We start from the raw sequence: 17,978 nt of genomic DNA, 5'->3' as shown, positions 1-17,978 counted from the left end.
GTGCGTACTCGACTGCATCAAGACTAGAATGCTTCCTTTGATTCATGAAAATGAGGTGTAACAAGATGGATGACAAAGACCAACAGCAAGGCTACATGTGAGACAACCAGGAGGATGGCAACTGAGAACAGACTTTGTGTCTGTATAATACCACAGTGACATCTACTGGACGACATGACAACGGACAATCAATACAAAAACAATCAGGGCCACAATCACAATAAACAATCAGGGCCAAGCATGGTGGCCATGTTATGATGCATAATTAAGCTGTGGATTTAATAATGACAGTTTATGATTTATTTTCACATATAATATTATTCAAAAAAGTGTTTGAATAATATCTGCACACAGTTACAGCCCTAGATTTCTAACTCCATCAGCAGAGGGCCAATATATTCAGAAAAAAAAAGGCCACAAATAAAAACAGTACATGAGAATGTAAAATTGCTGTATGAGTCTATGTATGTGACTTTATAAGTCACAACATATATTAATGAGTTTATAAGACAGATTATCATGTTTGTCTTGGAAGAATTCTTCTATAACCAAGTCTTTCTTAAGTGTGTAGATTTCACTGTAATCATGGGAAAATCTGACACAGAGCAGACTGTAATAGGAAGTCAGTGCACCCATGGACCATGCAGCAGGAAAAACAAAACATGGAAAGATGATTTTTGAGAATGAGGGACAGTTAACAGACAAACTGATTAACAGTTGCTTCATACATGCAGTAGTTCTAAAAAATATATAATAAAATAAATTGTGTGCTTTTCAGAATTCGCTAACCGCTCAACTAACAAACTCTCAAAACGCCCAATGCTGACTTGTCTAACAATAAATGAGTGTGATGAGTGTTGTTGTGGTCTTCAAACATATTACACGTAGTCTAAAGTCTGTTTGGAAGTTTTAATTGGGCCTGAGGCAGCATGTAAAGCAAATACACTAATTTTACTCAAAGTAGCGTAGAAAAAAAAAAAAGATGGAAAAATCCAGTGGTTTTGGTGGCTAGAATGAATATGAAGTCTAACTATACAGAAATGATTAAAAACATAGCTATAGAATATATGTATGGGCATACATGATATTTATTCCTTCCCGAGTTTCACTTTTCTCAAAGAGCACATACTCTTCCAGTCCAAATCAGTTCTCTAACTACTGTAACTAATCAATTTTCCATGCTAAACCTACTTACAGTACACATTTCTACTTACAGTACACATTTCTACTTAATATGTTTATGTGCCCAGTTTCCATACAGGGCAACGCTCAGGATGTCAAACTAAAAGGAAATGTGTCACTGATCTGCTGTTGCCCTGTGCAGGTTTGTGATGGAGCGCGGTCTCAAACACGTACCGTCTTTGTAGGACAGACTGCCAGTGGAGAATTTTTTGCGATGTGCACGTGCGTAGTCCTGCAGGTTAGGGGCGCTAGAGGACCCACCTAGGACAGTGGTGCTGAAGAGCCCGGCACATTGAGAGCCTGCGAGGGGGGGGTCGGGGGGGGGTTAGTCACCACTACATATCATGCTGTTACTCAAAAAACTATCCAGAGAAAGACAGAGAGAAAAGGAGGCTGAGAAACAGAGAAAAAGACAGACGAACACAAGGACCCAGAGGAGAACATGCTTTTTGTACTTTCTGTCCACCTCTATACTCCTCACAAGAGGCTGGAGACAGATTTTAAAGTTTCGCCACTATGCCAGGCTATGGGGCTAAAAGGAAAAATCCACCCTGAAATCTTTTAACAGTTTTTCTTCCCAATTTGTGACACACTCAGTGCATTAAGTGTGATTTTGCAGAGAGTGCAAAAGAGTACCACAGAAAGAGAAAATAGTGAAGAGGCAAAAGAAACAAAACGAGATCGGCCTTGGTGACGTTTCTCTGAAAAATGTCTTACTGTTGAACAACAGCGAAACAGCTGCAAACAGACGGGGTTGTTCTATAATTCTGGGGCACCAAAACGTGACGTTTATCTCTGATGTTGTAGACAGCTGAGACTGCGTCGCTGTTTATTTGCTTGATATAATTCAACACACATGCCATGACAGTGAAAATAAACCTTACTACCAAACAACAAAACTGACACAGGAATGCAACTTGGGGTGGATTTTTCTTTTAACAGCCACTACATTGTATGAGGATTATACTGAACGGGGAAAGGATCTGAGGCTTACTGTGATGGAAAGAGGAGTTAATAATAACCTGGAAGGAGCTGCATAAAGGTTAACACTTTTACTCTGAACAGAATTTAACGCCTCAGTAGTCTCTGAACATGCCACTGTACAAATATTTTTCATCACATTTAGTTCACATGGATGGACTGGAAAACAATATCACAAATGACTAACTTCTTGATGCAAAACAACAGAACGTTGAGACCATTTTAAAAACACGAGGCTCAATCTTCCAGACAAAGATTTAAATAGTTGGAAATTAAAATAACATATTGAAATGGAGAATTACCATGCAAAATACCTTTTATTCAAGGAGGACTATAATCTCTGTCCTGGTAATTGGACCATTTTAAAGCAAGTACTGCCTTTAAATTCCAAATTTCTATTACAAAACTGGAATATTGTCAATATAAAATGTTTTTGGAAACGGATTTAGATCCTAAAAACAGACATAAAATGTAGCCACCATTTTATCAAAAGTAAGTGCCTTGCATCTGGGGTCTTTCATTGATAAACACATATTTATCTCAGTCTTTAGAAATGATGTGAAACCCTGCCGCCTGCATGCATTTCCACACACAGCGAATAAAGCCCCTCAGAGTGCATTAATTACTTTAATGATAATGTCCTCTCAGATCAAAAGTCATCTTATAAAACCTGTCCTGCCCATCCCCACACACGGTTGCCATGGAAACTAGGCATTATGACACCTACCTAATCCACTTTGTTTCATCTCGGGGGACTGACGCGAGCAGAGCGAGAAGAGGCGATAACTGCCTACTTTGGAGGATGATGTCTCCGACAGAACCTGGTGGGGGAGAAAAAAAACACATATGCACACAACCCTCAGACAGTGGCAACAGTGCAGCTCGAGTGTATTTGATATCTTGCACCAGTCTACACTGCTGGCCGCTAGTTAGGAGTGTGAAATATGACCCTGGACAAGAGGAGAGGTCACAACCACAGAAGAAATGCTCTGCATCTATAAAATTCACTGATTATGTAATATAAGTAACTAAAACCTTCCACGACCACACCCACAATGAAATACAATTATTGTGTAATGTATAATGACAGCGATTCATTGCACGACTATGTGGATTAGTCTGAATCACCTCCATGGATCCCGTTTTATGATTGCGTATGAGCGGGGACTTCCTCTGAATAGTGATTGGCTCAGACAGCGGCACGGCGCGGTCGGTCTCATCTCGTGAGAGGTCCTCCAAGCTGCCGGGGTCAGGCTGCTTCTGCCCGTTCTGAATGCGCAGAGAAAAAAAACAAACAAACAAAAAAAGAGATAATCCACATGCTGATATCTGCAAACAAAAACACGGCAGAAATGCTCGGATGCGATTCTACCTGCCGTGCTACCTCTGCAGAAGCGGGCCTGAAGCCAAAGCCGGTTGGCGCGTTCTCCTCCTCCTCAACGCCTTTGACACCAGGGCTGAAGTGAAGCTCCACGTGGAAGCGTTCCTCTGAGGAGATGTCCTTTAAGAAAAACAACACAGATGTTCAGAGATATGGTTTTGAAGTGTTTTCGAGCTGAATGATACATTCTGATATCTTACAGCTTACATTGAGGAACAACCCTCGTTCATGCCAACAACCAGAAGTATACAAGTGTCCAGACAGACAGACAGACGCTACTTGGATGATACACCGGCTGTACTTAAACTACAAAAATAAATAAGCTAACCAAAAAAATCACTACCTTATTGTTGTCCTCATACAACATGATGACAATCTGAGTCATGTAGTTGAGTTCAGAGACGGCACTGAGGTAATCCATGGCACGCTTCCACTGCTGGTCCTTCTCCTCCTGCCGCAAACAAAGAAAGTCCTCTTTTACCCCAATCTGAGCAACACTCAATATTCTGTAGGACTGATATTTGATTGCTTACATCAAGTAGGCCTCCATATCGGAAAATGCTGAGCAAGGAATGGACGTGACTCTCACTGGTGAAATATAATCGTGTCCTGACATGGCGCCCAGGAGACATCACTCCGCGAGAGTACCTGTGAATAAGACACCACTGTATTAGATGCTTCAGAATATACTTAACAGTCGGTCCACACACTTTGCATCATGTCTTACCATCTCAACAGCCTTGTATTAAAGAAAATGTACTCTTGGGACTCTTGATCCCAGACTCACAGAGGGTGCAGCTTGTTGACAGACTCGTCCTCGTGGGTTCTCTGCAGGTCAAGCTGTATCTTTCTGACCAGCGGGAGGCAGTAGGCATATGCTATGTCCAGTTTCTCCACTTTATTTATCCCATATTCCTGCAAAAAAAAAAAACACAGAAATTCTAACAATACTACGGCTGAAGTGGATATACAGTAGCTCTGACAACTTTGGGTATTCATTTGTTGTTTCACAATATACTAAAACACTTCATTGGTCTCAAGGAAGTGAAAAATGTTATTTTATTTTTTAAAGTTCAGCTAAAGTTCAATATTCACTGACGGTCTCTTTTTGACAGAAGCTGCATCAAGCTGTGTCAGTTTGTCGGACGGCATTACCCCACGCTTTCCTCTTGTTTCTTTTGTTGTTGTAAAATGTGCACGCCCTGTGCCTGCTCTGATTGGTGAGTAGGACCATAACAGGAGGCGCATGGCGCTTGTGATTGGCGAGCAGATCTGTCACAGAAGGATGACAACGGAATGAATTTTTAACTGCATGAATGTTTAAAACTTGTCGGATGCGCTGTATAATTAACCTACATTTTAATCGCCGTCTTCACGATCAACTAATCGCGTTCTTTCAAATCGCAATTTCGATTTCAAAACGATTAATCGTTCAGCCCTAATAGTGATTAGGCATTATTTATTCGATTAGTCAACCAGTCACGATTATTTTTGTCACCCCCTAACCCTAATTAATCCATTTAACTAATTAAATATCTTTCAAATGATTTACTGATCTCCAACACACAGCCTAACGAGCTAACGTTACCAATAAGTGAACGAGGTTTACTATTCAGAATGAACACCAGTATCAACGCCAGGGGGAAAACAGGGAAGAAGACAAGACAGCATGGACTACTCCTATAATTCACTGATTTATACAAACTTTAAAACTTTTAACAGAGATTTCTGCTTTGGAACTAAAGCAAATTAAAAGCAAGTACTATAATCACAACTGTACACTAACAATGTAATTTCTATTTAGAATAATGAAGCAACAGTCCCCTTTCATACTACTTCTGTAGTTTATTTTTCAAAAGTGCTTATGGGTTTATTCATATACAGTCTATAGTTTTAAACAATAACTCAGTGGAGAATGTTCAGTAGCCTACATCTCGAGCCAGATGTTCCTTGATTTACATTAAACCAATACTGATTACTAATAACTTTTTTAAAGCTGTGTCTCCGACATTGGCAGCGTTGTGTTGGACAGATTTGTGCTGCAGTGTTTATGAGAGAGAGAGACGAGCGAGACACATGTGCTGTGCGAATGCGCTGATCTGCCATCAAATAAGATTTTAAATAGGCCTAGTAAAAAAAGAAAATCAGTATGTGGTGGTCAGCGCTGACCACCACAAATAAATGAACGTATAGGAAACACTGCCTTTCCTCTGTCTCTGCTGCTCCGTTGTTGCTGCTGCAGTGGTCTGAGTTACTGGAACCAGGGTGCTCTGTGGGCGTGACTGGCCGGCCGCCACTGCTAACCCCGCGGGCGCTTGTGGAGCTTCTCAACCCCATCTCTCGCTTAAACGGCATCTATGTAACGATGCGTTGACAATGAAATTTCACATCGACGAATTTTTATAGTCGACGTCGTTGATTACATCGACTAATCGTTGCAGGCCTAATAGTGATGTTTTGATCCTTGCCCGGTGACGTCAGAGCCTTCCTTTCCTGGATGGTGAGGTTGGAAGGGGGTGCCTTTCAACCTCACCATCCAGAGATCAGCTATTTTTAGCTGATGCAAAGTTTAATCCTTTGGCTAGGACATCTTTCTCTGATTGGTTAGGTTCCCTATCTGACAGGTTCTCCACCTATCTGTTGTGTGTTTCATGCAGTGTGGAATAATCAGTCTTTTGCCTCCAAGTTCTTTTGCTTTCATATTGCCGGCTCGTGACTGTAGTTTTTGGAATTCCTGTGTGTGTCTTTCTTTGCTTTTGGCGTGTTGAGATAGATATGCTTTCTTGATGAAATCAGTGAGCTTCTCCTACACTGGGCAGATGAGTTTCCAGTTTGTAGAGTAAACTGCTAGACTCTTGTGGATGGATCTCACTTTCTCATTCAGTAGCGAGTATTATGCCTTCTTCAGGATCATTCCAGCTCTGTGCCTTTCACCGTGGAGCCTAGGCGGACTCTTTGTGAAAACAGCCACAAGATACAGGAAGAACACCAACACTACACCGCATACCCAAACACAACAAAAGCTGTATATTGTAAACTGTAAACTGTATATTGGGGAAACTAAACCACTACACAAACGCATGGCTCAACACAGAAGGGCTAACTCATGTTTTAAACAGGGAGGACAGATGGTTTGAAAGGTGAGTGAAATAAGCCATATACACCAAAGTAGAGAGACCATCTCTCAACAGGCATCAAGGTTTGCGTAGGGCTGGACAATAAAATAATAATTATCGCAATATATTTTTTTTCCAATAACAACATAACAAATGTTGAATAAATATTCAATAAAATTTTTATTTTATTCACTTGAATCATACACAAATTAGGACTTAATTTTTTTTATTAAGATGTTTATTTTGTAGAGGAAAAAAGGACTGAAAAAGCTTTTACTTAATTTTACTCGCGCATATTGGTTGACAAAGATTTCATGAATTTAGTTAAAATAATTGTTTCGAAGTGTTGCCCATAAAGAAGAGTTTAAACCAATTAACCATCAGGGTTCTCCAACTCAGACTCACTCAGGAGCCAAAAATCAGCCTTTAAACTTGAAAGAAATAACGATTTGATACTTATCGTGATAATTATCGATATCGAAAGATATGAAACTTTTTGGTGCGATAACATTTTTGGCCGTATCGTCCAGCCCTAGGTTTGCGACACCACTTATGCCCCTTACAATGATGTCCTTCGATCCCTTCCCAGGACATTGAACACTCACTCACGTTTAGGCTCATATGACAATTCCAACGACGTTACAGCCAGGAGCACTAACGAACCAAGTGGTATCCATCACTCTGACAATGAAACTACAGAGGTTAAATACCTGGGACTCCCTGCCAGTCAGGTAGAACTTATGAAAGGCGAAACTTCTTCATGTATCGTCCAGTTGCCCTTGATTTAACCCTCCTTTGATAATTATGATCTGTCCTCTCTACCCTCCAACTCTCTCCTTCCTCCTCCTCGCTCTCACCTGCGGGATGACGATGTCAGCCAAAGCTCGAGACAGTCTGAACAGCTCCAGCGTGTCCTCCAGGCCCAGAGTAGCGTTGTGGATGACGTCGTACTTCACGCAGTCGTAAATGTCAGGTATTTTACTGATGTCGTAGCGCCCGTTCTTCATCCGGAAGTCCCTCTCAAGTTTGGACCAGCGCTGCAGCATTAGCTCTAGTGTCTCACTGTGGTACAGCTGCAGGTCTGGTGAAAGATGAGAAGATTTTAAGAATTTCACTGCATGTACTGCTGATAGATCAAACTCAATTATATTTCGAAGTTAGTTCCAGTAAAAACTGTTGTACAGTATCAAGATATTGATTTGGTAAAGACGCGCTGCTGTCACTTTTCAGTGCTTTGAGGGCCACAATGAAATTCTTTTAATCTATTTGAGTAGACACAAAACCTCTTAAAACCTGTGAAAATCAAAAAAATCTGCGTATCTGATAAGTGACAAAATGTGTTGGGTTCTTTTTATCTTCTCATTGCACATGTGGCATGCCAAAAATAAAAAGCTTGCCAGAAGATTTTACTCACCAGCTGACTTGGGGTCCTCCATCCGTTTTCGAATCTGGGAGGTGAGGCTCTGAATGAGGGCATAGACTTGGTCACATGTGGCCACCGGGTTCTGGACTATCTTCATTGAATTCACCAAAGAGATGCTACAGGTTGGGGCCAGCTGTCACACACACACACACCAATAAGCACTTTCGTTAAAAAGCCAATTACACCTGACCGAACACATGAAAAAGGACTACTTTCACATTGCAAATAAGCCCAAAGCTGCTAGACCGTACAAATCTGTGCGACTTTGTCATTTGATATAATTAATCTGCAAACAGTTAGCTCAAGAAATACAATCCTTTCGGCTTTTATTATGGCAGGTTAGTAATCTTCCGAATGATCAAAGGAGATATGGCCACAGACCATTAGGCACCCAGGTTAAAAGGTTACCCCCTGTCTCTACATATCATCCTCTCAGTCTAACAGTAACTGTGGGAAACATTTTCCAAAAAAAAAAAACACACTTTAATTCATAGGTTAAGTAGAGAAGAGAGAAGGCAATACTATTTAAAGCTACAGCTTGGGAGGAGTAGCTGCTGTAGTGGTATGATTTTCAACACGCATACAAACATGTAAACTTCAAAGTATAACCATAAAGTACAGTACTTGCGCCTGTGAGCAGCTCAACATATGTAGTTAAGGAATGCGTGCCTGAATAGCATAGTCATTGCATGTAGAATTTCTGGGGATTTAAGGCACATATATAAATGAAAAGTAGGTTTTTAATCATTTATCAGGCTCGTGTGTTCTGGTTTCCCAATAATTATTAGCGTAACAGTCATTTTGTATCTTATTATGTCTGTTTTAAAAAAAGGTGTTAATCTGTAAATTATTGTGCATACAGCAGCTGATCTAAAACATAGCAGCCAAAAAAAAAAAAATACAGTTTTTCTCAATGCTGTTTTCTTCCGGCCCTCACAGGACGGACAAATGTTTAGCTGACAGTGTTCAACACAGCTGGCTAATCACCCTATCAAAGTCTTCATCGATGAAGTCCCTGTCCTTCTGCAGAATCTCATGGAGTCGGGCCTTGACGCGGTGCTGGCAGCTGCTCAGTGAGTCACTGTCGTTGTCCAGCAGCCCGTTCATGTTGGCGCTTTTCACCATCTGCACCAGGATGGGTGTCAGCTCACCCTCCAGAGCCAGCAAACCCTGCTCACACAGACCCACAAACAAAACAAAGTGGTTTGTTTTGGCAACATCTTCGATGCAAGGTGATGATTAGATAATTTGTTAACAGTGTGACCAATACTTTAATAGCTCACCACGGACAACTAGCAGGCCCTGATATTACTACTTATTACTGGGACACAAAAAACACTCGGAACATGACTAATCTTGTGAACAGTGTTATTTCTACACTATAGAACTGCACTGTATCAAACAGATTTTACCAAATAATATGGCAACAGTTTAGTTTCACAGTTGTTACACATCAACAGCTGATATTACTGGACATCACTCAGCAGGCCTTTCTCATTTCAAGAAGCTGTTCTCTGAAATCTCTGAAATAATTAGTAACTGCTTTCCTTTGCAGCTGCTTTTCTCTGAGAATCTCTTGCCTTTCTGTTAATGGCGTTTGAGATTCTGCAGGTGGCCCTTTTTTCTTTCTGTTCAACTAAGATGTCGATTCCAGTTTGAAACTACACAGTATTTTGTATTAATTCCAGACTCACACAGCTTGACACTTCTTTAAACATGAAGATGTACCTCCTGTAATTGTTTAAGAAATAGGTAACTACTTGATTTATATCTTGTATGGAGCTCTTAGAATACTACATTGCATACTTTTGCAAAGGCTGCAGCCGTCATCTGCACCCTGCCTTCATCAGATGCATATATCTTCAGGTCATGTCTGTAGGTGCTGTGTAGACGCAGTAACCCGCAGCCTGGAAATCCAGCGTAGTCTCCTACAAATAAACAGTGCAAACAACATTAGTTTATACACTGACGCACACCATGCTGGTTTGAAAGTCACTGTAAACTTGCTGTAAAATTACCTGGACAAACAGTCACTTCTGTATTTACCACACTGGTATTAACTGACTCTAAACTGGGATCTCTTCTTTGATAAACCTAAACTGTGTTGGCACTGACTTCACACCCATCTGCAACTGTGCTAAAATATGCTGCGATTGTTTGCCTTGCTTAAATGAAGTGTCACTTTCCTTGTCCTGGTTTTCTTTGTTAACACCTCTGCCCTAACATCTCATGTTCTCTGCTAAAGAGCCTAAACAACCATCATCTTCCTGGAAGAATCCCACTGTGTTAAACCAGATGTATGCAAGTAAGTAATGCTAACAGCCGTGAATAACAAGTGAGAGAGAGACAGATAGAGAGATGAGCTGTATTTGGGCAGCATAGCATTTAAAATACAAACTTATTTCAGGATAGTAAATTACAGAAATTACTTTTATTGCATAACTAGTATAGTATAACAGAACATTAGATTGATGCTTTATAATAGGTGTTTATATAGACTGTATGTAATAATAATGAATAAAGGTGTCTGGAAAGGCAGGTGGAAGTGAAGGTTTTTTTTATAACACCTAGAGGAATGAAAATACTACAGGACATTTTTTCAGCAAGAAAACACTTCTGTGTGTCTCACCTTGTCCTCCAGGGTACATACAACGGAAGGCCCTTCCCAGCTCCTCAGCCTGTACTCTGCCAGCAGGAGTCAGCTCTCCTCCCCACTTCAGCACCAGCAGCAGAGACGGACCTTCCTTACGTGTGTCTGAAAACCAAGTAAGCCGTCACTTCAGTGTTTCAGCCAGCTTGAGCTTGGCAACATACTATTTTGAGTAGGCGGTGAAATATGTGGCGATGAAGTATCTTCCTACCTTCTTCCTCACTTGAGGTTTTGGGCTGCCCATGGGGCAGGTAAGTTAGCTGCACTTTTCTGTTGATCCCCGAGAAGTGGCCATACCTTTATTAGCAATAAAATAAAATAGAAATCTGCAATCATTACAAGCTGAAGCTATTTATGGGTAAACAAGGTTGTGCGCCTTATATCTCTGATAACAAAATGGGGGCTTGCCATTATTAATGATGACGATGAGTAGTAACAAGGTGGTGTTGACTGGTGTAGAAACAGGGCCAGGATATGCAGTTTCATGTTAGTAAACATTCAATCTGTCATAATCAGCTTTGCAGACACATATTCTAGACTACTGGTTTTAAGAATACATCACTGTAGTTGTGCACAAACTTCCTTTGACACATGCCGTTACAATATCCAGACATGTAAAAGGTTTGAGAAAGATGATTGCCTTCCTTTCTCAGTGTTCTCAGGCTGTTTACAGGACATGCACTGGAGCTGTAACAGCCATAGCACATAAAATCCCCTTGGAGTTGTGTATGGCAGATGGTGACCTTTTAAAAACTCATTTGTCATAAGCACGGGAGGAAGCCAAAGACATACTTAGGAAACACCTTCCAAACCACCAACTGGAAGGTGAGCTTCAGAAACTGAGGCTTCCCATATCATTTACCAAGCTAATAATTAATCATATTATAATTTTATAGCATACTTTGGATTTCTTGCAGTTTGTTTAAAAAAAACAAAAAAAACCCAGTATGGATTGAAAGTCAGCAATTAATTTTTGCTGTCTAGCATGGTTTAAAACAATTTGCTGGAATGACCTAGAAATTAATTAAATGAATATGAGATCAGGAACTAGTTGTTAATAAAGTGACCCAGTTCACTCACATTTCCAGAACCGTCTTCAGCTGCTCTAGTTTGGACTTCTTTTCTTCTATCTCACAGTCATTGTGCTGTCCTAGTTCTGCTAACAACTGCCGTGTGATGTCCAGCACCTCCTGTTCAGGTTCAGAGTAACAAGAGATCTTATGGCGGTCCACACAAAGTTAATCACACACGGCCTGGGAGATACCCGACTATGCCTTTGTCGGCCGTATTGTTACCTGCAGTTGTTTTGGTTTCTTCAGCTTTAATTTCCCTGTTTTGTATCCTCCATATTTTTCAAATAGGTCAAAGAACCTGGAAGAGAAACCGAGACAAACTTCAAATTAATAAAAAGTCTTTAATCGTCTTTGCAGTAAAAAAGGAAAGCAATAACCGAGATAACCTACATGGGGTTGCGAACTTCCATCTTCATCTTCTGTTTGGGCGTTCTGTCTCCATGTCGGATGACAGCGATGACACAGCGTAGCTCCATCCTGAAGAGTGCAAGAGTAAGTCAACATCAACAGTAACATCCTGTAAATGGACTCTTCTTTTATCAATCAATACAGTTATTTCTCAGGTCTTGATGACAAAAATAAAATAGACAGTGGTTGATGTCTCCCCTCCCTTGATTGGTTGCATTCAACACCCACAGTCTCTGGCTTGTGTCTGACCCCTTTATTAGGGGCAGAATCATCAAGAAGATGCTGGGGAAAAAAAGAGGTAAAGTGAGGGACAGCCACCTCTAAAATGCCCATAACACAAGGAAATCGTGCATAACCAAAACGTAAGTTAGGCTATTTGTGTCAACAGCAGTGGCATAAACGATCCACATGGTTTACAAGAGTTATGAAAAATTATATTTCTGATCCCCTCAGCTCATAAAACCCTGTTTATCTCTTTTTCTTCTTCTTTTTGATTTCATTCTCCCGGTGTTAACGCCTTGTGCCGTTTCTCCTTTTTCTTTTCAATTTCTCTTTCTTCAGCTGCACCCCAGTCACCAAAGTTCTCTTTATATCTATATCCTTCAAATAAATTAAAAAGAAATGTTGAAATTGTTGTAATTAGATGTTAGTTGGTTAACCTATTAAAGTAAATTTTAGGACAGTGGATAGCAGTAGGAAACAGGAAGAAAAACGGGTGGCGACACGCAGCAAAGGCTGCACCGCTGCGTTAAGGCCGCTTTGTACATGGGGCGGGCCCTCTACCACGTGAGCTAACCACACTCCAGTACCATTTTATGATAATATGTAGACAGTTTCACTAGAACTACTACTACCAAACTGTTTTGACTACTGTTATCACTCACATAGTCCCTGATGTAGTGGGAACAATGGGGATGTCCTCTGCCTCAGTAGGGATGGACCAAGGAATCTGAAACTGAGGAGCCAGCTCACGCATCACAATGTTCCTAGAGAGACACAAATGCAATCATCAGATCTGAATGAGAAATGAACCAAAGCAAGCTCAGAAGAAAACGGTAAAGTGGACGAGGAATGACAAAAAATAAATGCGGTACCCGAGGATCTTGGCACAGTCGTCATAGTACTTCATGGAGTTCTTCACAAAACTGAAACCATTGACATCACACACATAGGAGTGTCCATTAGCTCGGAGAAGATCGAAGCCACACACAGTTTGCTGCAGTGAGAGGAGAGGAGGACACGTGTCTTTCACTGTTGTTGAGATGCAACAGTAACAATTTAACTCCACAGCGAAGAACAAGTAAACTGGGACAAACCAGATTTTAATCACACACTTTGGTTACCTTGAATGCTAGGCAGACCTTACGGGCCACCAGTTTCTCCATGGCTGAAAGCATGACTGGGTAGCGGACCTCCTTCCCCTCGCTGTCTCTCTCCACCTTCCCGTCCAGAGCAGGGGACTTCCGAGCCTCGGCATGAGCGTAGTCCGGTCCCACAGTGTACACCTGAGTCACAAGAAACGCCCATAACCACCAATCATCCTCAATCTAACGGCTGATTCTATAGGTTGCTCCTAGGGATGGTAATGATTAATCAAGGATCTATTAATTAATTGAATTAAACGAGAAATTGTATTGATTTATTATCAAATAAAAAATAGCCTATAGGCCTAAACATGTATCTCCATCCATTTCATGACTAGGCACTAGTAGGCAGCCAGCTTGGGTTCTGGAAGATAGCGGCAACTTTGAAAATGAAGCGGACAAAATGAACTATTGTATGGGACCATTTTGAGTTGAAAGAAGAAGCTGCAGGCGTAGGTGAGGCCTCAGCGATGGCTCTACTTTTGGGGAAGCAGTAGCCTACTCAACACCCCTGGATACAAAGCCAACAGACTGGTGGAAAGTTAACGCAAGAGATTTCCCAGACTGGCAAAGTTGGCCCGCCAGTACCTCTGCATACCCGCAACATCAGTACCATCCGAGTGAGTGTTTTCAGCCGCGGGAGTGATTGTAACCAGGCTGCGTTCCCGTCTGACACCCGACCATGTCGACATGCTAATTTTTCTCAACAAGAACAAGTAGGAAGAAATCGTGACGCAGAGAGTCTGAGATAACTTATTATAAGGTTGTATTTGTTCATCACATTTGGTTGATTATGAGAGTCTTTCTTACAAGACTACGGTTATATGGTAGCAGAGAGTGTTTTTATTAGCGCGCTCCGCATGTAATGTGATACTTAATTAGCCCATATGTGTTTAATATCTCTAGACCTCTATGTCATTATACAGTATGTTGAATAGGCTTTGCACGCTGTCAGAGAATATGCAATATGTTCCTGAGGAAATATAGCTTTGATTGAGGAAAAACGCCCTTGGTAATGTGTTTGGTATAGAAACAGTTTTTTATTACGATTAATCAATGATTGATCAATCAAAATTTATAAAATTTGCAACCCTAGTTGCACCTAATCAAATATCGAACAAATATTACCACAATAGAGTTGTGACATGGGAGTTAGGCAGCTGGTTCCAAAAGTGTTTTTTCACTCCATTTCAAATTCTTCTTTTAACAATGTCCACAATGTCACTTAACATAGAAATCCGTGACTCTCAGGGAAAAAATTACATGCCTACAGGTTTTTGTTTTGGCCACTAGTTTTAATTATTTCAACTTCGTTCTTGAGTCAAAGTCAAATTACCACCATAATCATTAGCCTCTTCACCATGGAAATGGTGAGAACACAGGTGACATCATGTTACTTCCAGAATCAGGGGCTCGACCTGAAATAGACAGTCCCACTACGCAAGTCTATCTATCTGCTAATATTTAAATAATTTGTGAAAGTAATAATAAAAAGTTATTTTAAAGTTATTACTTAATAATAAGGGCCATGGATTTCTTTCTTTCAAGAGTCTCACACACTTGAAAGAAATATTCATTTCATATCAGAATTGAGTCACTCGGTGGTTTCCAGTCAAAATAAAATCAACACTCTGTCCATTCCCTACCTTAACATCGGTGCCGTCTGTTGGCATGAACTCTTCATAGATGTACGAGCCCGTCTTCCTCACACTACTCTCTGGTGAGTACACACTGCTCCGGCTCCCGATCTACACAAAACAAAAAATGGTCAGGCGAAAGCTTTTTTTATAGATTAAAAAACTGAGCCACAAGTGCAACTGTGCACTCTGAATAGTTTCTAAAACACGAATCACGATCTAAATTAAAGGCAGCACCTCCATTTTGGGTGTGCCTGATGCATGATAACGCTTTTTCTCTGGCAGAGCAATGGAATCATGTACCGTTACAAGAGAATCTATTAAGTGGTGCAGGTTAATGCCTGGTGGGGTGTAGTGTAAGTTCAGCTGATTAACAGTTACTATTATTACTGAACAGATAAAAGGAAGGGGTACATTCAAAATGTCAGGAGCAGCCCCAGGCCTATAACTTTTCCAAATATAACATGAGTGCTTGTACTTCAGGCACACACGAGTGCACAAGGGCTTGAGTCTAAAAGCAAATTCAGATCAAAGCCTAACGAGCCAAAACCATAAATTAGAGTGAAAAAAAACAGACTGGCGTGTCACTTTAATTGTGTGTCCGTGCAAGAGCAACCAATAATGATGAATCTGTTTTAGCTACAACATTAACAACTGAGTAATAGTTTAATGGTTGTTGAAAGTGTTAACTGGTGTTAAAATGCAGGACACAAGTTTGGACATTTTTGTAATTAGTGGTCAGTTTTCATCCCATCTTGCTACCAATCTTTTAACTGAAGTAGTGTAGGATATTAGTGTTTTTAGGACCTTTCTGAAGAGTCGCTGGCTGCCACCCCCAGCAGAGGTGGGGTAGTAGATGTAGACATTGTGGTCTTCAGCGCAGACAGGCTTCTCAACAAAGGGCTTTTGGAATATCTCTCCGTTCACCTCCACATGGTCTTCTCCTTCGACCAGGTTACACTCTGAGAGAGAGAGACACACAAACGCAGCAAATGTTTCGGTTTGCCAGAAAGCTCCTCTTAATTACCCCTTATAAATATATAAATATACACAGATGACACTTGAGTGTTTACTCTTAAGCCCTGTGAGGTTCAAAAACACATTGAGGACATTAATGTCAAGGAAGGCAGAGACATAAAACATCTGATCGTTTATCAGTCCAGGGACTGTCTCTTCGTCACTGTGTCAAAACAGGATTTGACTGGTAGAGCCCATCATATTACAGCACTTAAGTATGGTACACTTGCAACTGCTTCACATTTGATACTATATTTATCCACAAGCTGAAATAAAACCAATGCAGTCTTGAATTAATGGCCTCAGGATGCTGGATGGTGAGAGGGTGCGATTTCATAGAGAGCTTTTTCCAGATAAACAAAAAGCTTTAAGACTTAAATCATATGTGCAGTGAATACAGTTAGCTTTGCTTGTGTTTTCCATGTAATGTTAAGTGTAGTAAAGTAAAAAATATATCTGGATTAATAACTAATCGAATATTACTACTGCGCTAGCAGACTGACCATCTGGTTTATCCGGGTCACGGTTCAGCACAGCATAGCGTGGTAGATCAATCCCTTCCTCCTGCAGGATGCGATACACCTCTCTCCTGTTAAAAATAAATAAAATAACCAATAAATACATACATAACATTTGGTTGTTGTATCCTGAAGCCTCACTTCGCTTTGCATGCATAACTTCTACCAATACTGGAAATATACAGTTATGGTATGTTGGATTACCTGTCCTGTATGTAGTACTGCATGTTCAGGTCATTGATGAGCAGCGGGTTTCTGAGTTTGGCATAGCTCACTGCCTTATCCAGCGGGAATCCTGGTTTACATGCAGAGAAATATAGAGCTGTACCGAATATAGATTTTTACATTGAAAGCTTCAATTGAGATATTCAAATTAAGCTTCCAATGTCTGTCATCATACTTCATGAGAAGGATGAGGGAATCGCAGGGTACCTCAGGATACAATGCGATACACAGCTCACGATAACGATAATATCATGATACAGCAATTCTGTGATAATCGAGTGATACATCAGGATATCTGTCTAACTATTACTTCTACTGATAATACAAATTGCTGTGTATCACATAAGTCTAATCTGTACATCACATTATATTAATAACTGTTCAGTGATACAGCATTGTGCTTCCCTTTCTGGTCCTACTGATAGCTGTATTTGTAGGCCACTGGGAATATTGGGTTTGAGTTTTGACTCTTTGGGGTTGCTGTAGCTGGTCTGTGTGGAGTGCAGAAGCAGTAGAGTAGCAGATCAAGACAGTGAAATTAGCAGCTCTTTTTTATTATTTCACACAGAGCTCAGGAAATATGCACTTTAAGTATTTGCACAGTATGTGAAGCAAAATGTGTAGAAACTTTTGATTCGTGCAAAATCACGTATTGCATATACAGTGAGGAAAATAAGTATTTGAACACCCTGCTATTTTGCAAGTTCTCCCACTTAGAAATCATGGAGGGGTCTGAAATTGTCATCGTAGGTGCATGTCCACTGTGAGAGACATAATCTAAAAAAAAATAATCCAGAAATCACAATGTATGATTTTTTAACTATTTATTTGTATGATACAGCTGCAAATAAGTATTTGAACACCTGAGAAAATCAATGTTAATATTTGGTACAGTAGCCTTTGTTTGCAATTACAGAGGTCAAACGTTTCCTGTAGTTTTTCACCAGGTTTGCACACACTGCAGGAGGGATTTTGGCCCACTCCTCCACACAGATCTTCTCTA

General features: G+C 40.6%; 1 protein-coding gene across 7 annotated transcripts in view; it reads right to left on the bottom strand.

The window, feature by feature from the left end:
• ppip5k1a (diphosphoinositol pentakisphosphate kinase 1a) overlaps positions 1 to 17,978 on the bottom strand; it is a 39,540-nt gene that overhangs the window by 11,024 nt on the left and 10,538 nt on the right. For 3 of the 7 annotated variants that reach the window (XM_046033570.1, XM_046033572.1, XM_046033574.1), the window contains 23 exons: positions 16,955 to 17,045; positions 16,736 to 16,821; positions 16,023 to 16,177; positions 15,225 to 15,326; positions 13,558 to 13,719; positions 13,309 to 13,430; positions 13,099 to 13,200; positions 12,197 to 12,283; positions 12,029 to 12,104; positions 11,814 to 11,923; positions 10,945 to 11,030; positions 10,713 to 10,838; positions 9,890 to 10,011; positions 9,071 to 9,253; positions 8,075 to 8,216; positions 7,518 to 7,741; positions 4,332 to 4,459; positions 4,078 to 4,192; positions 3,888 to 3,995; positions 3,536 to 3,664; positions 3,292 to 3,432; positions 2,891 to 2,984; positions 1,357 to 1,482 (listed from right to left, as the gene is read on the bottom strand). In XM_046033570.1, coding sequence (XP_045889526.1) covers positions 1,357 to 1,482; positions 2,891 to 2,984; positions 3,292 to 3,432; positions 3,536 to 3,664; positions 3,888 to 3,995; positions 4,078 to 4,192; positions 4,332 to 4,459; positions 7,518 to 7,741; positions 8,075 to 8,216; positions 9,071 to 9,253; positions 9,890 to 10,011; positions 10,713 to 10,838; positions 10,945 to 11,030; positions 11,814 to 11,923; positions 12,029 to 12,104; positions 12,197 to 12,283; positions 13,099 to 13,200; positions 13,309 to 13,430; positions 13,558 to 13,719; positions 15,225 to 15,326; positions 16,023 to 16,177; positions 16,736 to 16,821; positions 16,955 to 17,045 — 2,817 coding nt within the window. The remainder of the gene's footprint in view (positions 1 to 1,356; positions 1,483 to 2,890; positions 2,985 to 3,291; positions 3,433 to 3,535; positions 3,665 to 3,887; positions 3,996 to 4,077; positions 4,193 to 4,331; positions 4,460 to 7,517; positions 7,742 to 8,074; positions 8,217 to 9,070; positions 9,254 to 9,889; positions 10,012 to 10,712; positions 10,839 to 10,944; positions 11,031 to 11,813; positions 11,924 to 12,028; positions 12,105 to 12,196; positions 12,284 to 13,098; positions 13,201 to 13,308; positions 13,431 to 13,557; positions 13,720 to 15,224; positions 15,327 to 16,022; positions 16,178 to 16,735; positions 16,822 to 16,954; positions 17,046 to 17,978) is intronic. The other 4 variants (XM_046033571.1, XM_046033573.1, XM_046033575.1 and 1 more) reach the window with 3 other exon arrangements.

This window comes from Micropterus dolomieu, linkage group LG20, assembly GCF_021292245.1.
Source record: "Micropterus dolomieu isolate WLL.071019.BEF.003 ecotype Adirondacks linkage group LG20, ASM2129224v1, whole genome shotgun sequence".
Lineage (NCBI taxonomy): Eukaryota > Metazoa > Chordata > Actinopteri > Centrarchiformes > Centrarchidae > Micropterus > Micropterus dolomieu.
The sequence above is the reverse complement of the archived record's forward strand: the minus strand, read 5'-3'. Positions and strand labels throughout refer to the sequence as shown.